General features: G+C 40.4%; 1 protein-coding gene and 1 long non-coding RNA gene across 3 annotated transcripts in view; one reads left to right on the top strand and one right to left on the bottom strand.

Annotated features, from left to right (window-relative positions):
- Positions 1-11,502: 11,502 nt before the first annotated feature.
- LOC124476903 (peroxynitrite isomerase THAP4-like) overlaps positions 11,503-18,965 on the top strand; it is a 55,955-nt gene continuing 48,492 nt past the window's right edge. The window contains exons 1-2 of one of the 2 annotated variants that reach the window (XM_047034347.1): positions 11,503-11,983; positions 12,447-12,767. In XM_047034347.1, the coding sequence (XP_046890303.1) occupies positions 11,749-11,983; positions 12,447-12,767 (556 nt within the window). In that variant the 5' untranslated portion in view covers positions 11,503-11,748. Of the gene's footprint in view, positions 11,984-12,446; positions 13,218-18,965 lie in introns of those variants that run through there. The other variant, XM_047034346.1, reaches the window with a different exon arrangement.
- LOC124476904 lies at positions 14,436-15,954 on the bottom strand. Its single transcript, XR_006957067.1, has 3 exons — positions 15,492-15,954; positions 15,250-15,375; positions 14,436-15,094 (listed from the first exon to the last, which is right to left on the bottom strand). It is a non-coding gene; the product is annotated as an uncharacterized LOC124476904 (long non-coding RNA).

Raw genomic sequence — 18,965 nt, 5'->3', positions numbered from 1 at the left:
GTTGATCTCTGATCTCCAACTTATCCTGCTCCCAACCAGGTTAGCCGTTCAGCATGTGTTACCATGGCGATCTACCCCGGTAACAAGTGATCCACCGTCGTAGTACAGAAAACCCTGGGTTGAACCTGAAGTTACCTCGCTAACGCCAAATCTTGATTCGTAGTACAGGCCCCTGGTGGTTACAAACGGCATTGCATGTGTGATTTAAGCAATAAGCCCCAAGAGGCCGTGGTTTACGCTGATTTTAGAACAGGTAAGGGGGTTTTCGGCACGGACTCGCGGGGCTTATTGCTTTTCTAAAACTGTTACTACAAATATTCGATATGGTTTCATCAATAAAAACAATTAGAAACAAAATAGTTTAATAATAAACCGTAATTGTTCCGCAACTACAAAGTATAGTTCCTACATAAATCGTTGCCACGCAACAGCCAGATGGACATCTTTGCCGTCTTTTTCAATTTGAAATATTCGATGCGCAGTAATATGGAATGTTAAAGAATGTTATGAGGACAACCTGTGAGGTTATGCTGGATTTTACAACGGCATGGAACGCGATATAGCCAATCACAATCAAGGATGGGAACAACCAGTTTTAGAATTGTGTTTTTTGACCGTCCTGTGTTACTTTAGTTTAGTTTTGATGCAACCAAGCCCCCACCCCTCGCCCCTCGGCTTGAAGCAACGGCCCCGGTGGATGTAGGTGGTATTGCATGTACGGTTAGGTTTCCGACTCTTCCGGTCGTTTTTATTCTATTAACTCCATTCAACATTTACAAAACTATCTCCCCCAATAATTTTTGTTTGATTCTCGAACCTGGCTCATACTACTAGCTTTTTCATGGAATATTTTTTCCCGATTTTTGCTAAGTTTTAGATCACGTTATTACCATTAATAGACGTTTGGTTTTCTAGGTTGAACATATAAAACACAGGCCACATTTCTACACTGATGATAAATTGAAGGCAGTGTGAATTTCGTGGCATTTCGTTTGAATATAAAGTTGACAGTAAGCTATGGTAAGTCTGCATTTTGGAAGATTTCGGTTACCTAAATAACTATTAAGCTTTCTTTTCCTGGCGAGAACAATGACGGAGCTGTTCATGTTAACAGTTTATTTCATCCGATACAATGCATTGGAAATCATACTCATATCACGAAGAAAAAAAGCAACATATGATGAGTTCCATCTAGAATAGGCCTATATTTAGCCCTATAGTCTATTTAAAAAAAACAAGTAGAAAAGTAGAAAGAATACTATACAGTGACAGAATACATTTCCGTTAAGTTTGCATCATGTCTTTGATTCTTATCAGACTTTCTGCCGATAGATTCTGCCTTAGCTCACACGCTCGGAACCATATAAATCTACGCTTGTGACTGGTTGTCGCAAAGTATGACGTGTACAGCTAGTTGCAAGCGTGCCCGAGGTCTCGGAGCTAGGGGAAAAAATAGCCACTGTTTAAAGTTAGACCGGAAAACACGGAAGTGGAAATATGGCCGCGCCCAGTCTCGCGCTCACTGCCTCACTGCGCCACTGAGCACTTTTCATAGAAATGAATGGGGACGCCATCTTGGAAGACAAAAGTAGCTTACTCTAGTTATATTAGGTGCATTCGACATGGACTGCGGCTGCATGAAACGACCGGCGAGAGTAGCCGCTTGCAGTCGGGGAGGAGTTGAAAACGGCTCTGTGAAGTTGGACATTCCAGCTTCTCGTGGTTTGCTACGTTGATGTCAGTCATGGCCGATCAAGCGCTGTTTGCTTACTTTACTTTATTTATAATTTAACTTAGCCTTTCCGTTAGTGAAGAGGCTGACTAAAACCCTTTCTTCAACACATTTTTAATTCAATTAAACTTTTTTGAGCGTTGGCGAAACTGAAAGTGTCCGAATATTCCAAAACACGCGTCAAAGTTGTCGTGTGTGAGTCTGGCCAATCATGAAATTGCTGTGTCGTCACTTGAACCCGTGCAGTTGCTCTTGAGAAAATGCGCTCGGCTACACAGCCGGCAGTTCTCGAATCGATCACACGGTACTTTGATGGCAACGTCACAGTGACGTGTCCTCGGCGCCGTCTCAAGTCGGACAAAAAGTCTTACCAGAATGCACTTTTTCAAGTCAGCCGCCTGCAGCCGGCTGCGGCTCCGCATGAAGTCGGGTCATGTCGAACGCACCTATTAACTCTATGGATGCAACCAGCAAGAGAGCTCAGCATACAGTTAATTCTCTCCTTTGTTGTCCTGAGAAAGTCTCAGTCTGTGAGTATTTATGTTTAAAGCTTCTAAATAACTTGTGTGCCATAGCAACTATGTTTGTTTAGTTTCTGATTGTTCAGTTTTAACTTAAATTTGGCGATGCTAATCGCGGCAGCATTTTTCATTAAGAATACACTGTAAAACCCTCGTTTTATGTTTTTCTACAGTTTTACAAAATCATCTGAAGTAAATGGAACCTTACCAAAGGCCTAAACTCTACACTGTATCCTGGACTTTATTTCAAGGAACCTGAACTTATTGTTAGCTATCTGCTAAGCTATACTAATCGAGAGCGAGAGCAGAATAATAAATTATACGATTTACAGTTCTCAAGGACGCACATGCGCAATATCAACTGCGGTGTGAAGTCCGTGCTATTCTCCGACATGCACTCACTGCTGATATACGGACTAAACTTTAGTACAGCCTGATTTCTAATACCGTGGCGGCAGAAATGTAGCCTTACAGGAAACACTGCACTATATGTTATCATTCCAGGTTAAGAATACCAATGGAGGCTGCGTTTGAAATCGTAAATCAAACTTTAGTCAGCATTTTGAGTGGAAATGTAATTAGCATTTGTAGGCTACAGGTGTACTTCTCGTGCACGCCGGGCTGGCCCTCGCAGCGGAACGACAGTTTAGTGGCCGCTCTATCCATTCGCGCACCTCACAGTTGCGTATTGATCAGACAAGAACACACGCTTATCAACTTGATTATTATTGATCAAAACAGAACGAGGGTTTGGCTGTAGCCTACTTGAAACATACTATTGAGAACATATTCGCTGACATACATTGCACGCGTGATGAACACAGGTTTTTTTGTGTTTGGCGCTAGGGATTTGTCATTGGCGCTTGGGAAAACGGCTTTGGCGCGGGCCAACATTTTCTCTATGTAGGAAAAACCCTGGCACTTTATAGATCTATAATAAATACGTTGATTTTGACTTTTGTACTTGGTGATTCACTTCAATGACTTGGTACTTCACAGGAATTGGGTACTATCTATTATGTCTTCAGTCTTAACCCTGTAGGTTTGTCTGCAGTTGTGAATTTAATGGTATAAAATCATGTGTTAAAGCTTTATATTATGAGCAATATCAATAGGCTAGTGTCAAATAAACTTTTGTATCAGGTTATAACAGTCTGCTGGTTTTGTTAGTTTTGGTGCATACAAAAAAACTGAAACCTTTACTGATGGTCTGAAGATGATTAATTTGCTATCTTGTACTTCTACACCAGTGCTAAACAGAGAATTGTAGTCAGAAGGCAAAATTATAAATTAAAACTCCCATTAGCAATAGGCTACATTCATTAGTAACTCATTAGCATCACAAGTTAGCAAACACATCAAATAAACTCAATACCAGACATAAATCCCTCACCTTTCGACAAAATGTGCCGTTTTGAAACCAAAATAGGTGACCTACTTGAATCGTGTAGATTCGATGAGAAATAGTTTTTTTTGGGGGGGGGGGGGGGGGGGGGGACTGGTATTCATATTCAGTAAACTGCGAGCAGGTGCTCGTGTCAGAAGGGAGCGCAAGTGCATGGAAATATTAACGCTAAGGGCCTTGCATCACCAGTGCAGACCACCATCAGAAGCAGAAAGCACTCCTGGCCTCGGCAATTTACGTGACTGAATTTGGTGAATGAAGGTTTCAATCATTTTTATATTTTCTGGTATATTTAAGTTAAGTTACCCAGGAGCTCTGTTGACATAGACTTAGCTAATGTTAGCTACAGCTTGATGAATTGAGTCTTTGAACACAGCAGGAGAGAACGCAACGTTAGCTAGCTAGCTAGCTTAAGCTCTGCCAGAAAATTCCAAATGAACGTATGCAGCCCTTAGTGCCGCTTACACACAACAGTGACACTGACAGATTGAAAGCTAATTTGAGACTAAATAAAAATGGAAAACCAGGCTAAGAAACGTAAACGTAATTGTTGGAATGCTGCTTCAGCATTCCAAGTATTGTTCTTTGAATCTTTATTCAACTTCTTCATATTCTTCTTCTTCTTCTATTTCTTCAGGGACACCTTTCAGCACCTTCAAATCTTCAGCTATTAAAACCGTTCAGCTATCAAAAAATTCAACAGTTTCAGGCCATGGGTGATATGACTTCTCAGCTTTGTACTTCTTATGCTTGAATTAATATAAATCAATATTCATAATATTTTTTACATGGGTTTTCAATGGAGTTTTCTTTCAAATCTTCTCAAACTTCTTAAAACTTCTTCAACTTTAAAATCCTTCTTCTTCCTCAATCCTTCAGCTACAGCCACCATTTAAACTTTAAAATGTTTTTTTTTTTATTCAGCTTTTTGATATCTATTCAACTTTTTTTAATATCACTGATTGTTTCCTAAGTTTTTAAAAAGTTTCTGAGATTTACATGGGTGTGTACGTAAAAGCCTAGAGTGCAGAGTGAAACGCTTACAGTGCGTTCACACTGCAGCGACGCAATGCGAGCGACAACATGTTTTCCATTCATTTTCTATGAAGCCAGGCGAATCGCTTGCGTGGTGCATTGAGGGTAGCGACGCGACGCGACAGAGTTGAGATTTTCTCAACTTTATGCAAATGAGGAGCGATTTTCGCTAGCGATGGCCAATCGGAGTCTTGTCTTGTTTCTCGTAACGTAGCAACCATGGTAAACATTTCTAGCTTTCTAGGTTTCAAGGTGGAGGAGAAACTAATCGTTTGTGTGGCTGTTTACCCAGTCCTGTAAGATACATAACTGTATTTGTACAGAGATGTTAATAAAAAAAAAAACAATGCATGGCTCAAGGTTTGCCGAACTTGTGGGTGCTTGTACTTTCAAATTCAGTTTAGTCACATTACGTAACTTTGTTCTGTGGTAACTAGCTAGCTAGCCCGGCTGGAACTCCCTATCGTATCGACAGATTAGCAGAGACTGAGGAATATAGTCAAACGTTTTTTACACATGTCAACGTGTATGTCTATTAAACAGTTTTGTATGTTGTATACAAGTTGTATTTTGATCAATGTTGTAACTACGTAAACCCAAGTCTGCACACTTGGCCATGACAACTACAACAGTGACTTTAGAGAACTACATTCTACATTTATCTGTTTGAAACGCCCCCGAGCGTGGTGAACTGTGGGAAGGCAAGCGATGGCAAGTGATTCGCGTCGCTGCAGTGGGAACGCAGGGTTACAGTGCGTGTCCACTGCAGCGACGCAATGCGAGCGACAACATGTTTTCCATTCATTTTCTATGGAGCCAGGCGAATCGCTTGCGTGGTGCATTGTGGGTTGCGACGCGACAGAGTTGAGATTTTCTCAACTTAATGCAAATGAGGAGCCATTTTCTCTAGCGATGGCCAATCGGAGTGTTTTCTTGTTTCTCGTAACGTAGCAACCATGGTAAACATTTCTAGCTTTCTAGGTTTCAAGGTTGAGGAGAAACTAATCGTTTGTGTGGCTGCTTACCCAGTCCTGTACGATACATGGCTGTATTTGTACAGAGATGTTAATACAAAAAAAACAATGCATGGCGCAAGTTTTGCCGAAGTTGTGGGTGCTTGTACTTTCAAATTCAGTTTAGTCGCATTACATAACTTCGTTCTGTGGTAACTAGCTAGCTAGCCCGGCTGGAACTCCCTATCGTATCGACAGATTAGCAGAGACTGAGGAATATAGTAAAACGTTTGTCTACTAAACAGTTTTGTATTTTGTATACAAGTTGTATTTTGATCGATGTTGCAACTACGTAGACCCAAGTCTGCACACTTGGCCATGACGACTACAACAGTGACTTTAGAGAACTACATTCTACATGAATCTGTTTGAAACACCCCAGAGCGTGGTGAACTGTGGGAAGGCAAGCGATTCACGTCGCTGCAGTGGACACGCACTGTTAGAGTGGAGGGGAGCTTCGAAATCAGTTTCAAAAAGTATTTCTAGTTTGCCAGCATTGCCACAATTTTCGCTCTTGCTTCGTTTTTGGATCAATAGATAGCTAATTTTGTACTGGTCGTAGACAGTTGTCTGTGGAATCCAACAGACGTACACATTTGTTCAGAGCCCCACGAAAGCGAGACAAAGTCCAACTCTTGCCCCATAGAGTCCAATGCAAATCTGGTGACAAATTTGTCAGAGAAACCAAAAACAACAAGATTTAAAAACTGCCAGTAGAGTCGTATTTCTGACCGCACAGACATATAAATGACATATCTGGTTTCGTCAGAGTCTTGGGTCTCGGAAAATATTTATATTTTTTGGATTGGACGTATAGTTTTGCGTCTAGGTTAACTTGTTTGAGGTGTGGATTCTAGCTAAATTTCTGTTATACTCTGCCCTCTGTGCGTTAGCAGCCATCGCTTCACCATCACCGTGGCAACCACACAAACACGAGCCACCCAGATAGAAAACAGACGTTGAATTGACTTTGAGTTTTGGTTACATTGATCGGTTTCTGTCGGATAACCTAAATTCAATGTTGAATCAACATTGTAAGTGGTTGTTCTATCAACGTCGTGGAACATCGTTCCAACAACATCGATTCAACGTTGCTTTTGATTGTTTCAACATCGTTCACAACTGCTGAATGATGGATCGGATTTGTTAACAAGTGGGTACAGTACGTAGAATAGGTATTTTGCAGCATCTAGACTTCAACACCACATTTGAAAAGTGCGTTATGCGAGCTTCCTTTAAACGGTTAGTTTTTCTACGTTGGGCCTATATAGGCTACAATTAATACGACGCCTAAAAATAAACCTAGACAGGCAACTTCATATTCTTCTATTGTAAATTGTTGTAACATGATTATTCCTTAATCCATTTGCATTACAGTGAGGAAGATGGGTTGGCTATAATTGCCGTAATGACGTCGTTCTGGTCATGGGACCACAACAGATCTCGAGTGCATTTTCATGTTAATAGTTTGTAACCTATTGCAAGTGAGAGTTTTGAAATATATAGCTACCACATGGATTTGAATCACGCACAATATTAAGTGTTGCATCCTAGCGGGTATAAATGTAGGATATGTCATATAATTAATTGGCAACACAGCCTTATATCATAGTAGTCATTCATTTTTTTATCTACAGAAACAATTTGGGCTAGTAAAATAAAATATAAGTTGCCAATTTACAGTAAAAAATACAATATAAAATACAAATATTACACAAATTGTGAGTAGTGCAAATGCAATTGTTTTAAGATATGAAGTCATTAAAGTCAGAGCTAACTAATTTAACACCAAAACATAGGCTGTCTAACAGCCAAACACTAGAGACTTCAAGCAGCGACCGTTGAAGGACGGCTACAGCGTTCGAGAACACTAAAATCCATTTTGTGCATGCACGATTCTATCTGGAAATTTCCTGCCGTTGGAGCCCAGCTGTCTACTACGTGAGAGCGACTGGTTTGCCGTACTCTGAAAAACGTTGGATATCAAGCAGGTGATTATACGTTTTTATCGTATTTGACACTGTCATTTCGTTTCGATTCTACCGTTAGTAGCTTTATGGATTATTAGTATATTTGTTAAAGATACTGGCCAATTTGACCGATTTTCCTGTTTGTTCATAGACATGTCATCATTTGCCAAAACTCAACAGGATGCTAGACCACAGTACTGGTAAGTAACATTACCGTTAGTTAACCAGGCTAACGTTGTAGCTAACAAATTGGCTATTCTCAACAGTTTTGATTAGAATTATTTATCAAGACAGGTATCTTAACTATAGCATACTTTATATCCAAAACTATGTAGCAGGTCATATTTTGAGGCTTGGTTAACTAGTTGCCCAAATGTATCTAGTGCCCCCATGGAGTGGACAGAGAGGCATGATGTGATACTCGCAAGAGAAATTCCAGATTCGGAGCCTTTCCGATTCAAGAAGGGGAGTGTGGACAAGGGGAAGGCTTGGTCTATCATAGCAGAAGCCCTGAATAGGTCCCTGGACCTTCAATATTAAAGTTTCATAAAGGGGACATCAATAGAAATCACAGAACTAGATCTATTAATTGAGGAAATAACAGAAAAGGAGAAGGCAGTCGAAGAAATGAGAGGATGTAGTGACAGAGGGAAGATCGATGCAGACAGGGCCAAAGCAGAGGAGGCTAGGATGAGGGCCATGGAGAGGATAGGCCAGACAAAACGAAGGCTGAGTGAGGATGGAGAGGAGTTAAGCAACAAGCATAGGAGAAGTGGCAATGATACAATTGCATTTTTGAGGGAGAGAAGTCAAATTGACAAAAGAGCTGAGAGAGAAAGAGCTCGAACTTAAAAAGCAAGAGATGGAGGGGCAAGCTAGGAGGGCACAACAGTCACAGCAGCAGATGATAGACATGATGCAAATGATGCAGCAACAGCAGGCCCAAATGCAGGCTACCCAGGCCATGCTCCTTCAGCAGCAGCAGCAAGGGCAAGCATTGCTTGCTGTAATTGAAAGATTAACCAAATAGTGATTCAGTGATTCAATTTAAGAGGTAAAGTCTGAAGCACTGGATATGTAGCATCTGTCAGCTGTGCTTTTGATGAAAGCAATGTTATAACACTTTATGTATACAGTAAATTCTACTTGTGAACACCTTGGCTGGTGTCTTACAAATCTTGTTGACATTTGATATCATGTTGGTTACTTTTAGAAAACATGTCAGGCAACATGTGTTTTCTTTTTATCTCTTGCAGTGAAACTGGACTGGAGCATATTCAGTGTCTGGCCATCCTGCTCTAATAGAGGGTTTTCATCGACGTCACGTTCTGGGTGGTAACCCGGATGCGCGGCCATATTGGAGGCACTCGGTGTAAACAACCGAACGGAGTACAACCAAAGCTCTTTGGTACAACTGTAGCTATGTCTAAAAGACCAAAATGGTCATCAAAACGCGTCCAAGGCATCCAGATCCAAAGGCATATAGGGAAGGACTTGGACCACAAGAAAATGGTTGATATTTTGAGAAATTAGGATTTATTGGCGGTGCAGATCCCTACCAGTTAGCTCCCTCTACTTCAGGGGTGGCCAACCAGTCAGAGACTAGGAGCCATTTTATTTTACCTTGTTACTGCAAAGAGCCACAACCTACACACGGGCACACGTGAACATCGCCCCATCCCTTCCTCACTCTCTCTCTCTCTCACACACACACACACACACACACACACACACATACATACATACATACATACATACAACAGACAGACAGAAAGACACAGACCTCTGCTCAGACAGATTTACTGTACATGTCACCAGGGCCGGAGTGGGGCCACTTTTCAGCCCAGGAGATTCAAGCCCAAAACCGGCCCCCTTTTTTTGTATACCAAACAGAGCCGGATGCAGTCTGCTTTGACTGGGGGTGCAATGAACTTTTCTGGGGGCTATTATGATTACAGAAAGGGATCGTATTATTTTTTATATTGATACCATTTTTGAGACTGCTTAACGACCAGTGTTAATCAGGCGGAGCCAGACGTTGTAAAATTCTGGGCTTAGCCCCATAGGACGTATGAGTTTGATGTGATGCAAGATAGGGACTTCCACACTTAATGCGAGCGTGCACAAGGCGCGAGCGAAATTTTGTTTCCATTATTTGAGCGCAAAACAGTTTTTTTTTGTGCTAAATGTAAAATAAACATCAGGTTTTTCAATTGGTAAAACCTTGTCTAGTGATGCCATCACTCCGGCCCTGCTCCCATCCATGCTCGCTGACGCGTATCGTTACGGTAGGGGTCCCCCGCTATCGGTAGCCGAAAACTTAAAAAAAAAAGATGGGTTATGGACCCAACCAACTCTATTTGGGAGGGGGGAACTCCCTCACATGGTATAACGCATGCAGAGGCTGAGGTGTCAGAATGCGGAACGTGTGTAGCCTACTTTAAGAGAAGATAAGACTAACGTGACAACAAACAACTGTGCAACTGTATCTGATTTTCTGCCTGACTTTTCAAAGTGATTAGGCCTACCTGGTTCTTGCGAAATTAAGTCCCTTTTGGAAATTCCTGGTCAATGTTAGCATGGAGTGAGCTGAAGTGGCGCTGAAGATTTGAAGCCTTGAAATGCGCTAATGACACCTGGCATAAGGCAGAATTCAACAAAAAATATAAACTCTCATCTGTTAAAAACGTCCAATGTTCATCTTCATTTGCGTTTTACGGAGCATTTTCCCCTGCCATTTTCAGAGCGAATTGACACCAATTGTTTACTCAACAACAAGGTTTTCCCTCCCTCTAAGCTTAACGTGGAGTTTTATGTTAGTAAAGTTAAAAAGTAAGTAGTAAAAAAAAGGTAAGTTTTATGTAGGCTAAGTCCACACCAAACACGTTTCGCGTGTCTATTTTAGATACAAAGTGAATGTATACAGACGCGATCATGACGTGCATTTGCTTGGGATGCAAATATTGAACTCAACATGAACATTGAACACACATACATGAAAAAAAAAAAAAAAACACAAAATTCGATATGAATGTAAGAGCCGCATGAGACTAAGCAAAGAGCCGCATGCGGCTCGGGAGCCGCGGGTTGGCCAGGCCTGCTCTACTTGGATCCGTGACGACCAGGTGATTCTGCCTTCAGTTGGATATCCCGATATTGTTAACTACCTGGTTTTCTCGCCGAACCCATACACATGCAGTAGTTTGATATGAATGATATTATGTCAATGTCAGCTTTACAGTAAAATAAGCGCACAGTTAAAAAATAATAAAAGCAGTAATTGTTTTTACTATACTATAAAAAATATTATCATTACAATAGAAAATGTGTTTTGAGCCGCTGAAATAAGCATGTCACAATACCTGACATGAAATGTGCCGAACAAATCCGTATGTTGTCCAGATTTTTCTCTCGTAGATCTTGGTTGAGCTTTGCCAACCACAAGCGCCTCCTTTCCTCTGACAATCTCTGGCATTCCTTTCCCTGGTTTTTAATAACTTTTGGAAGTCGATAATATACCAAATGTTTTTCACGATCTGTCCTATTTGTACAACCTGAAACACGGCAATAATTCACCATTTTCCTTGACAACGTTCGGGATATACTTCAGTGCCAGTGCTTTGTTGTGATGCGGAGTGCCTCCAAGATGGCGACTTCCGGTCTGATGACGCGTCGGTGAAAACCCTTTATTGAAAAACTCACAAAATAAAATAAATACAAATAAAATAAATAATATAAACAAATCATTTTGAGATGACCGATGTTTAATAATAAAACAAAATATTATACATGCATGTCTGGACATTGCTCTTTATTATGGTGAGATCTTATAGTCTTGCTACTATAACATGTCTTGATTAACAATTAAATACAATTTTGTACTACAATCTTATCATTATATATATATTCACACTAATACCATAAAAATGTCAAAGGTGTATAGATGCTTTCATCGAACGTACGCTTGTTGCCAAGGTTATGCGCTTGGCCCGAAGTCAACTTCCGGTCAGTGTTAGTTTGTATCGGGCATAGACTCATATATTAGGTATCTGGTTAGTATTTGCTGGATAATATGGCACCAACTACAAAATCTGTCAAAGTGAAGCTAATGAGCAGACTGACCTTGGGCTCCGGTTGTTGTGCTGTGGGGTGCAACCTGACATCAGGAACAAACGCCTTTTCCAAAAGAAAAATGTTTCGGTTTTCTAAAGAAGAGGGAAAACGACGAGCATGGATCAACGCTGTGCGAAGAGAGGCTTGGCAACCTGTTAAGAACTCAAGGATCTGTAGCAGTCATTTTGTTTCAGGTAACCAACTCATGATAAACAATAGGTAATGGCTACATGACCAGTAAAAAGCCAGTAAAAGTTATGATTTCGCATTAGCTTAACTAAACTCATTATAACTAGTTAGCTAACGCTAGGTTTACGTCGCTACATTGTATACGCAACAGAACAGTTGATACACTTTAATGTTATGAAACACATGATATGACTTTACAGTTACAAACATAAGAACCAGAATGTTTTCCATCAATATACAATTAAATAGCCTACAGTTATTGCCCAAGTAGGCACCACATGCTGCCCACTAACCCCAGTATGTGTCTCATGTAGCCTATAATTTTTAAGCAATATAATGGAAATAGTAGGCTACACTTTTTACACTGGAATATGTATGTAACCAGAATGGTTATGGATTTTGCTAGACATGATGCTCAACAAGGTGAAATACTGTTAACACTAACTTTTTCTGTCACTTTTATTTTAGGTGCACCATCAGTGGACCCATGCCACCCAGATTATGTGTCATCAGTGTTTGCGCACAAAACCACCACTGATGGCTCAGACAAGTTGAAGAGGTACCAGAGGAGACATAGTAGACCATCAGAGGTTGAGTCCATTGATTCTCCTTCCATAGAGGTCATTAATGCTGACCCCGAAGAAGGATGCACTGCTGTGGGTACAGATATGTCAATGGCAGACATTGACCAGCTACAAAATGAAAATGCTGAATTGAAGAGAAAAGTGGCTTTACTGGAGAAGAAATTGGAAGATCAAGAAACACGCCTGCAAGATCGTATGTTTGGCGGTATGTCTGATTTTATTTTAAATGATGACAAGCACGCTCATTTTTACACTGGTCTACCATCTGCTGCTGTGTTTTTCACCCTCCTCACTCACCTGACGGCAATGTGGAACGCTTCATCAACCATTCTTACCCTTCCCGAGCAGTTTCTTGTAGTCCTGATGAAGCTTCGTCTAGGCTTAGCTCATGAAGACCTAGCTTTTTGCAAGTACTGAGGGTGATAGGGCATTTGACTTCTAGCAGCTTATCATCAATGATGCCATCAGGGCTTGCTGCTAGCCATGGGTCTCCTGTACACACCACCAACCTTTTGTCCATCATTTTGCAGCCCCTCTCCTTCATTTGCATTTTAGCAAGTTCCTCACTTTCCTTCCCATACCTTGTGGCCACACTCCCCTGGAACCTTGGGTAGTATGGAAGCAAATCGTGACCAAAATTCAAATGAAAATGCATTTCCAGAAATGCATTTTCATTTTAAGAATGTGGCTGCATTATTTGACTCATAAATGAAATTAGTAATCAATCATCCTATTTGCATTTTAATTTTCTTCTTTAAGACTGCTCATTCTTTCACTTAATAACATAATTAAGATAGCCATCAACATAGCCTGATATAAAATCATGAACTTCAATTGTGTCTCTTAATTATAGGTAATACCCACACAGAAAATCCAGGTTGAATCAAGTCACGCTAGCTAGCTACTGTATTGCTAATAGCCAATTTTGGATGGTCAAGCACGGTCATGGGCATCAGACTCGGATATATTATTAGTTTCTACCAGCTCAGCTAATTCTATCAGTGTCTGCACAACTTGAGGGAGCGCCATGATCTGTGATGCGTCCTCTAAAGACCCGGCAATTCAATCAATTTCCCGGCACATTTGTCATGTAATGCAATGCGTATGTGCACACCGCCCCCTACCAAACAAGATGGGTAGCTCGGTCAGCAGGGAGCTGAAGAAGAGCGGCTACTGACGTCACTCTGCTGCGCCGCTCAGAATGCATTTTCGTTTTCGAATTATGGGCAGTTCTTTGCGGGCAGAACATGAAAATGAAAATGCAATGTCCGCTCTGTTTTCTTGTTGATTATGGCATAACATGTGCAGTGTTGAGGAAGAAAATGCAAATGCAAATAGGATGATTGATTACTAATTGTATTTATGAGTCAAATAATGCAGCCACATTCTTAAAATGAAAATGCATTTCTGGAAATGCATTTGAATTTGAATTGTGGTCACGATTTTGCAGCCACGTTCTGAAAATGAAAATGCATTTCCAGAAATGCATTGTCATTTGAATTGTGGTCACGATTTTGCAGCCACGTTCTTGAAAATGAAAATGCATTTCTGGAAATGCGTTTGAATTTGAAATGTGGTCACGATTTTGCAGCCACGTTCTTAAAATGAATATGCATTTCTGGAAATGCATTTTCATTTTCAAATTTTACATTTCAAATTGAATTTTGGTATCTATTTGCTGGGGCATATTATGAAAATTAAATTTCAAATGTCTTTTTCGTTTTCATTTTAATTAAGTGAAAGAATGAGCAGTCTTAAAGAAGAAAATTAAAATGCAAATAGGATGATTGATTACTAATTTCATTTATGAGTCAAATAATGCAGCCACATTCTTAAAATGAAAATGCATTTTCATTTGAATTTTGGTCACGATTTGCTTCCATAGGGTAGAGGTGTTCAGCAAGAAACTTAGCTGGGTCAGTTGTCTCTCGCTGAGGCACCTTGCTGGCTCTGCTTGCTGTTATGCGCAGCTTGCGTGCATCACGCCACAGTGGTTCTATGCTCTGTTTTCTGGTGTTTCTTTCAAGTTCCACCACTTGCTCAGGGCTCAGTTTAATGAAGACATCATAAAATGTCATGCACTTTTGACAACTCAGAGCACTACCATGTTCACTATGGGGCTGAGCTTAGCTGCTGAACACGTCAGGTTCCTCTCTCTGCACATCCTGCTCTCCCTGACTGCTGGTGAAATCCTGACTACCTGCCTCAGAGGCTGTGTCTGTCTCACTGCTGTCACACATGACCGAAAAGAGAGCACAGTCTGGCACAACTTCCTAAAAGAAATGGTGAAAAGACCTTACTCGCCTACACTGCCACATACTATATCCTATATAGTACTGAATATTTTACATTAGGCTAACTTGTGTATTTGTTGGGCATATGTGGACTATACCTTACCTTCAGGGCTTTCAAAAGTTTTTTAGGTGACCCACATGAACTTAGCAGGGGAAGACAGAGGGGAGCTTATTGCCGCTTCTTGCCAGGTTTGATGAAATTGCATTGAACAACAGGTTGTGGATCAGCCTGAAAAATCTAAATTGTTGAGGAAATTACAGTATTATAACATATGTAGCATTGCATTGGACCTTAAGTATTATCAAACCTACAATCATTTTTCTCAAACAAAATAACACAAATTTCACACTGAGATTTGAAAAGGCAGGGAAGTGGTATTTTTAAATGCTCACCTTCTTAGTCACCCGTGACCAAACACTTGGTTTTGAGGTGACAGAAGGCCACTCTGCAGTCCATCCTGGACACACTGCTCCACAGTAATCAAAATCGTGCCTACATGGCAACACACCTCTCCATTGCTGCACAGATCCAGAGACATTCCATTATCATGGGTAATTGCAAGCATTTAAAAGGCCTATCCAAATGTTGTTATCAAATGAAACATGGCTGTATTGTTAGCCAGCCTCTTACTTACCCTGCCATGCAAGTGCAAAGCCCGCTTTGGACTTCGCCGGACTTCGTCGCATCAATCCAGGCGGAGTAGCGCTTGGAAAGCATCTGACCTGCCTCGATTGCCCCGTAAACCACACAGATATTTCCATTCCTATACGTAAGGATGCTTTTGACTTTTCCAGAGTGGAAATACTTGTAGGAATCCAAGCTGCGATATACCTTGAACGCCTCTCTTGATTAGACACATTCCCTCTCGACCAAGTATTCAAAGATATGCACCTGACTGATCTCCGGTAAATCAGACAGGTCCGTAGAAAAACATTCTTGTCTCAACATTTTGTTGAACGGGTCTGGTAACGTAAAGTTAAAGCAATTTAGTTTTTCCAAATAACGGCTATTTTCTACGACTGGTAACCCAATATAATACTGACTTGACATATTTATAATTAGCTGGCTATATAGTACCGAATCTGAAAAGCTAGACTGTTGTTATGAGTTCGCCGGAAGTTAACTTTGGGCCATAACAACGCACATGCGCAGTAACGTTTGTTTATGTTGTCATCTTGAAACCGTCTATAGAATTGAGTAATTTATTTCAATGGATTTGTGGGTTAAGGCTTTAGCCTTAGGTAACATATGCACTCGCCAGTGACTAAATAACTCATGAAAAATAGTCCAGAATGTGTGGAGGATCCAATAAAAAAAATGTGGATGTCTGATTACCATACAAGCAAGTGAGTGCATTTCTTATTAAAGCAGATACAATGTACAGTTTACCTACGCTAATCCACCCAATTTTTTTATTTTTCTTAATGTCCATGAACCCCTACTGAGGGCGTCTTGTGGATGGTTTAGCAACATATTCAAATGCTAACGTTATTCTTTCGCAGTTGGTGGTGGTTTTCAGCAAGATAAGACAGAGAGAGATTAAGAGACTTTTAGTTAGGGTTGATAGTTGGTAGTTTAATAGTTGAATTTAGTTTTAAGCTATTTAGCTATTTAGGAATCTCAGTAATCTCATATTTTCTATTACTGTATAACCATTTGGTAAGGTCAGGTTTTCCTATGCTAAATATGACAGTTGAATTTAGGAGCTAACGGCTAAAATCAAACACATTGCACGAGCGAATTAATTGGCTAGAGCTAGCGAGCTGGGAGTCAATTTTAACTTACACAAAGCCTTATGATACTGACGGTAACCTTTCAAATACACAATCACTGATAAACAAATATTTATGTGACAATACAACTATTAATCTACTAAGCATATAGGTAAACAACTTACCAGTTTCTTGTGTTCATCACGAATGACCGCCGTTGTCGAAGTTCATTCATCAACTGCTATCGACGCAAGTGACTGGAAGTTGTTAACAGAGTGTACAATTGTCGCAATACTTTACGTTATTAACCTCTTCAGTCCCATGATAAGTGTATTTACCAAAGAAAACAGAACATTTAGTCTACTGAATTTACATACTTTAATGCTGTAGAGCAAGACTATATACTGTATATAAATAAAAATATAAATGTTGTCAAAGCATTGTTTTTCAGATGTAGATATATAGCCATATAAAAGATTACGTAATATGATATCCTTTTCTTTGTAACTAACTCGTTTTGTCTCTTTTCCCATTTTCCCTATGACCGGACCTTGAAGACTCAGTTTCAAGCTCTTCTTAATAGGTAATTCTTACCTTCCCTTGACCCTAACATTATGGCCTACTATTGGGCAAAACGGAGGCGAATTTTAAGCAAAACAAAGGAAACAGAAAATGATATATTGAGTCAGTTTGAATTACAAGTTGCAAATCAGGCCAGAAATGAAAATATATCAAATACATCAGTATGTGAGACTAATGAGGATAATGAGGTGTCCTGTTGATAATACAATTACAATCGACGATGAGGTTAGCCAAAGGGCAGATTTCAGTGTTTCATCAGATTCAGATGAGAGTGACTCTAGTGAGAGTGACTCTTATGGAGACATCGGTCTTAATCTTACACTGGGCTTCAACTTTCTCTGTGCCTCTCGTTGCAGTAACATGCTCTTCTTGTTATCCTAAGAATGTACCTTCCTAACCTGCCAAAAGATGCAAGGACACTACTTGGTACACAGTCCAAAGTAGCTGTGGAAAGACTAGGAGGTGGTGAATACTACCACTTTGGATTAGCAAAGGGGATTTTATCTAAATTGAGTAGCATCATTCACCTACCCGATTATCTTAAAGTACTTAAACTACAGTTTAATATTGACGCTCTTCCTCTTTTCAAAAGCTCTAAGATTCAGTTTTGGCCTATTCTATGCATGATTGATTGTGACTACACAAAGACACCGTTCATTGTTGGTCTTTTTTGTGGATCTGGAAAACCAAACAGTGTTTGGGAGTATCTGAAAGCCTTGGTGGATGACCTCTCCCACTTGTTAAAGAATGGTGTGACTTATAGAGGTACACCTTTGAGAGTCATTGTGGCCTCCTTTATTTGTGATGCTCCCGCACGTGCATTTGTCAAACAGGTAAAATGTCACAATGGCTACTCAGGCTGTGACAAATGCCATCAAGTTGGTGAGTGGCGGAGAAAAATGACATATCCAGAGACCACTGTTAGGGTTAGATCTGATGAGGAGTTTGTTGTGATGGCAGATGAGGGTCATCATTTAAACCCTAGTCCTCTCACAGGTATTGTGAAAATGGTGTCCCAGTTTTCTATCGACTACATGCACCTCTGTTGTCTTGGTGTTACTCGGAAATTAATACAGTTTTGGTTGAGGGGCAAAAACTTGACCACACGGCCGTCAAAAGTGGTTGTCAGACAAATTAATTAATCTTCGTCCACATATTCCAGCAGAATTTGCCCGCAAACCTTGTGGATTAACAGAAATTGATAGATGGAAGGCAACAGAATTGCGACAATTCATGATTTACAGTGAGGCTGTGGTTCTCAAAGACATTCTTCCACAGGAGCTTTATGATAATTTCTTTTATTTTCAGTTGGTATTTCATTGCTTCTCTGCCCTAACCTCTCCGACTCCATGATAGATTTTGCACATAGAATGTTGGTAGCGTTTGTGAGTAATTTGGTGAGTTGTATGGTAAAGAGGAGATGGTGTTTACCATACATCAACTAATACATTTGGCTGATGAGTATAGGCAGTTTGGTCCACTTGACAATGTATCTTCTTTTCCATTTGAAAATGTCCTTGGAGAAATAAAAAGAATGTTAAGAAAGCCACACCAGCCTTTACAACAAGTGGTCAAAAGGCTTTCTGAGGTACCTGGTATACTGGTACAACCGCCAGGTGTCCAGCCTGTACTTCTAGACATTCACCAGAAGGGTCCATTGCCACCCCAGTTTTGCACAGCAGTATAGGAAGGTTGTTACAAAGGATTTTTGCCTTTCCACCAAGTAGGGAGACAACTGCATAGCAATAGGACAAGAAATTGCACTGGTACAAAACATACTGAAGTTCAGTGGTGCAGTCTATGCAATTTATAGA

The sequence above is a fragment of the Hypomesus transpacificus genome, chromosome 14 (assembly GCF_021917145.1).
Source record: "Hypomesus transpacificus isolate Combined female chromosome 14, fHypTra1, whole genome shotgun sequence".
NCBI classification, from domain to species: Eukaryota; Metazoa; Chordata; class Actinopteri; order Osmeriformes; family Osmeridae; genus Hypomesus; species Hypomesus transpacificus.
Note: the sequence above shows the minus strand (reverse complement) of the source record. Positions and strands in the feature narration are given on the sequence as shown.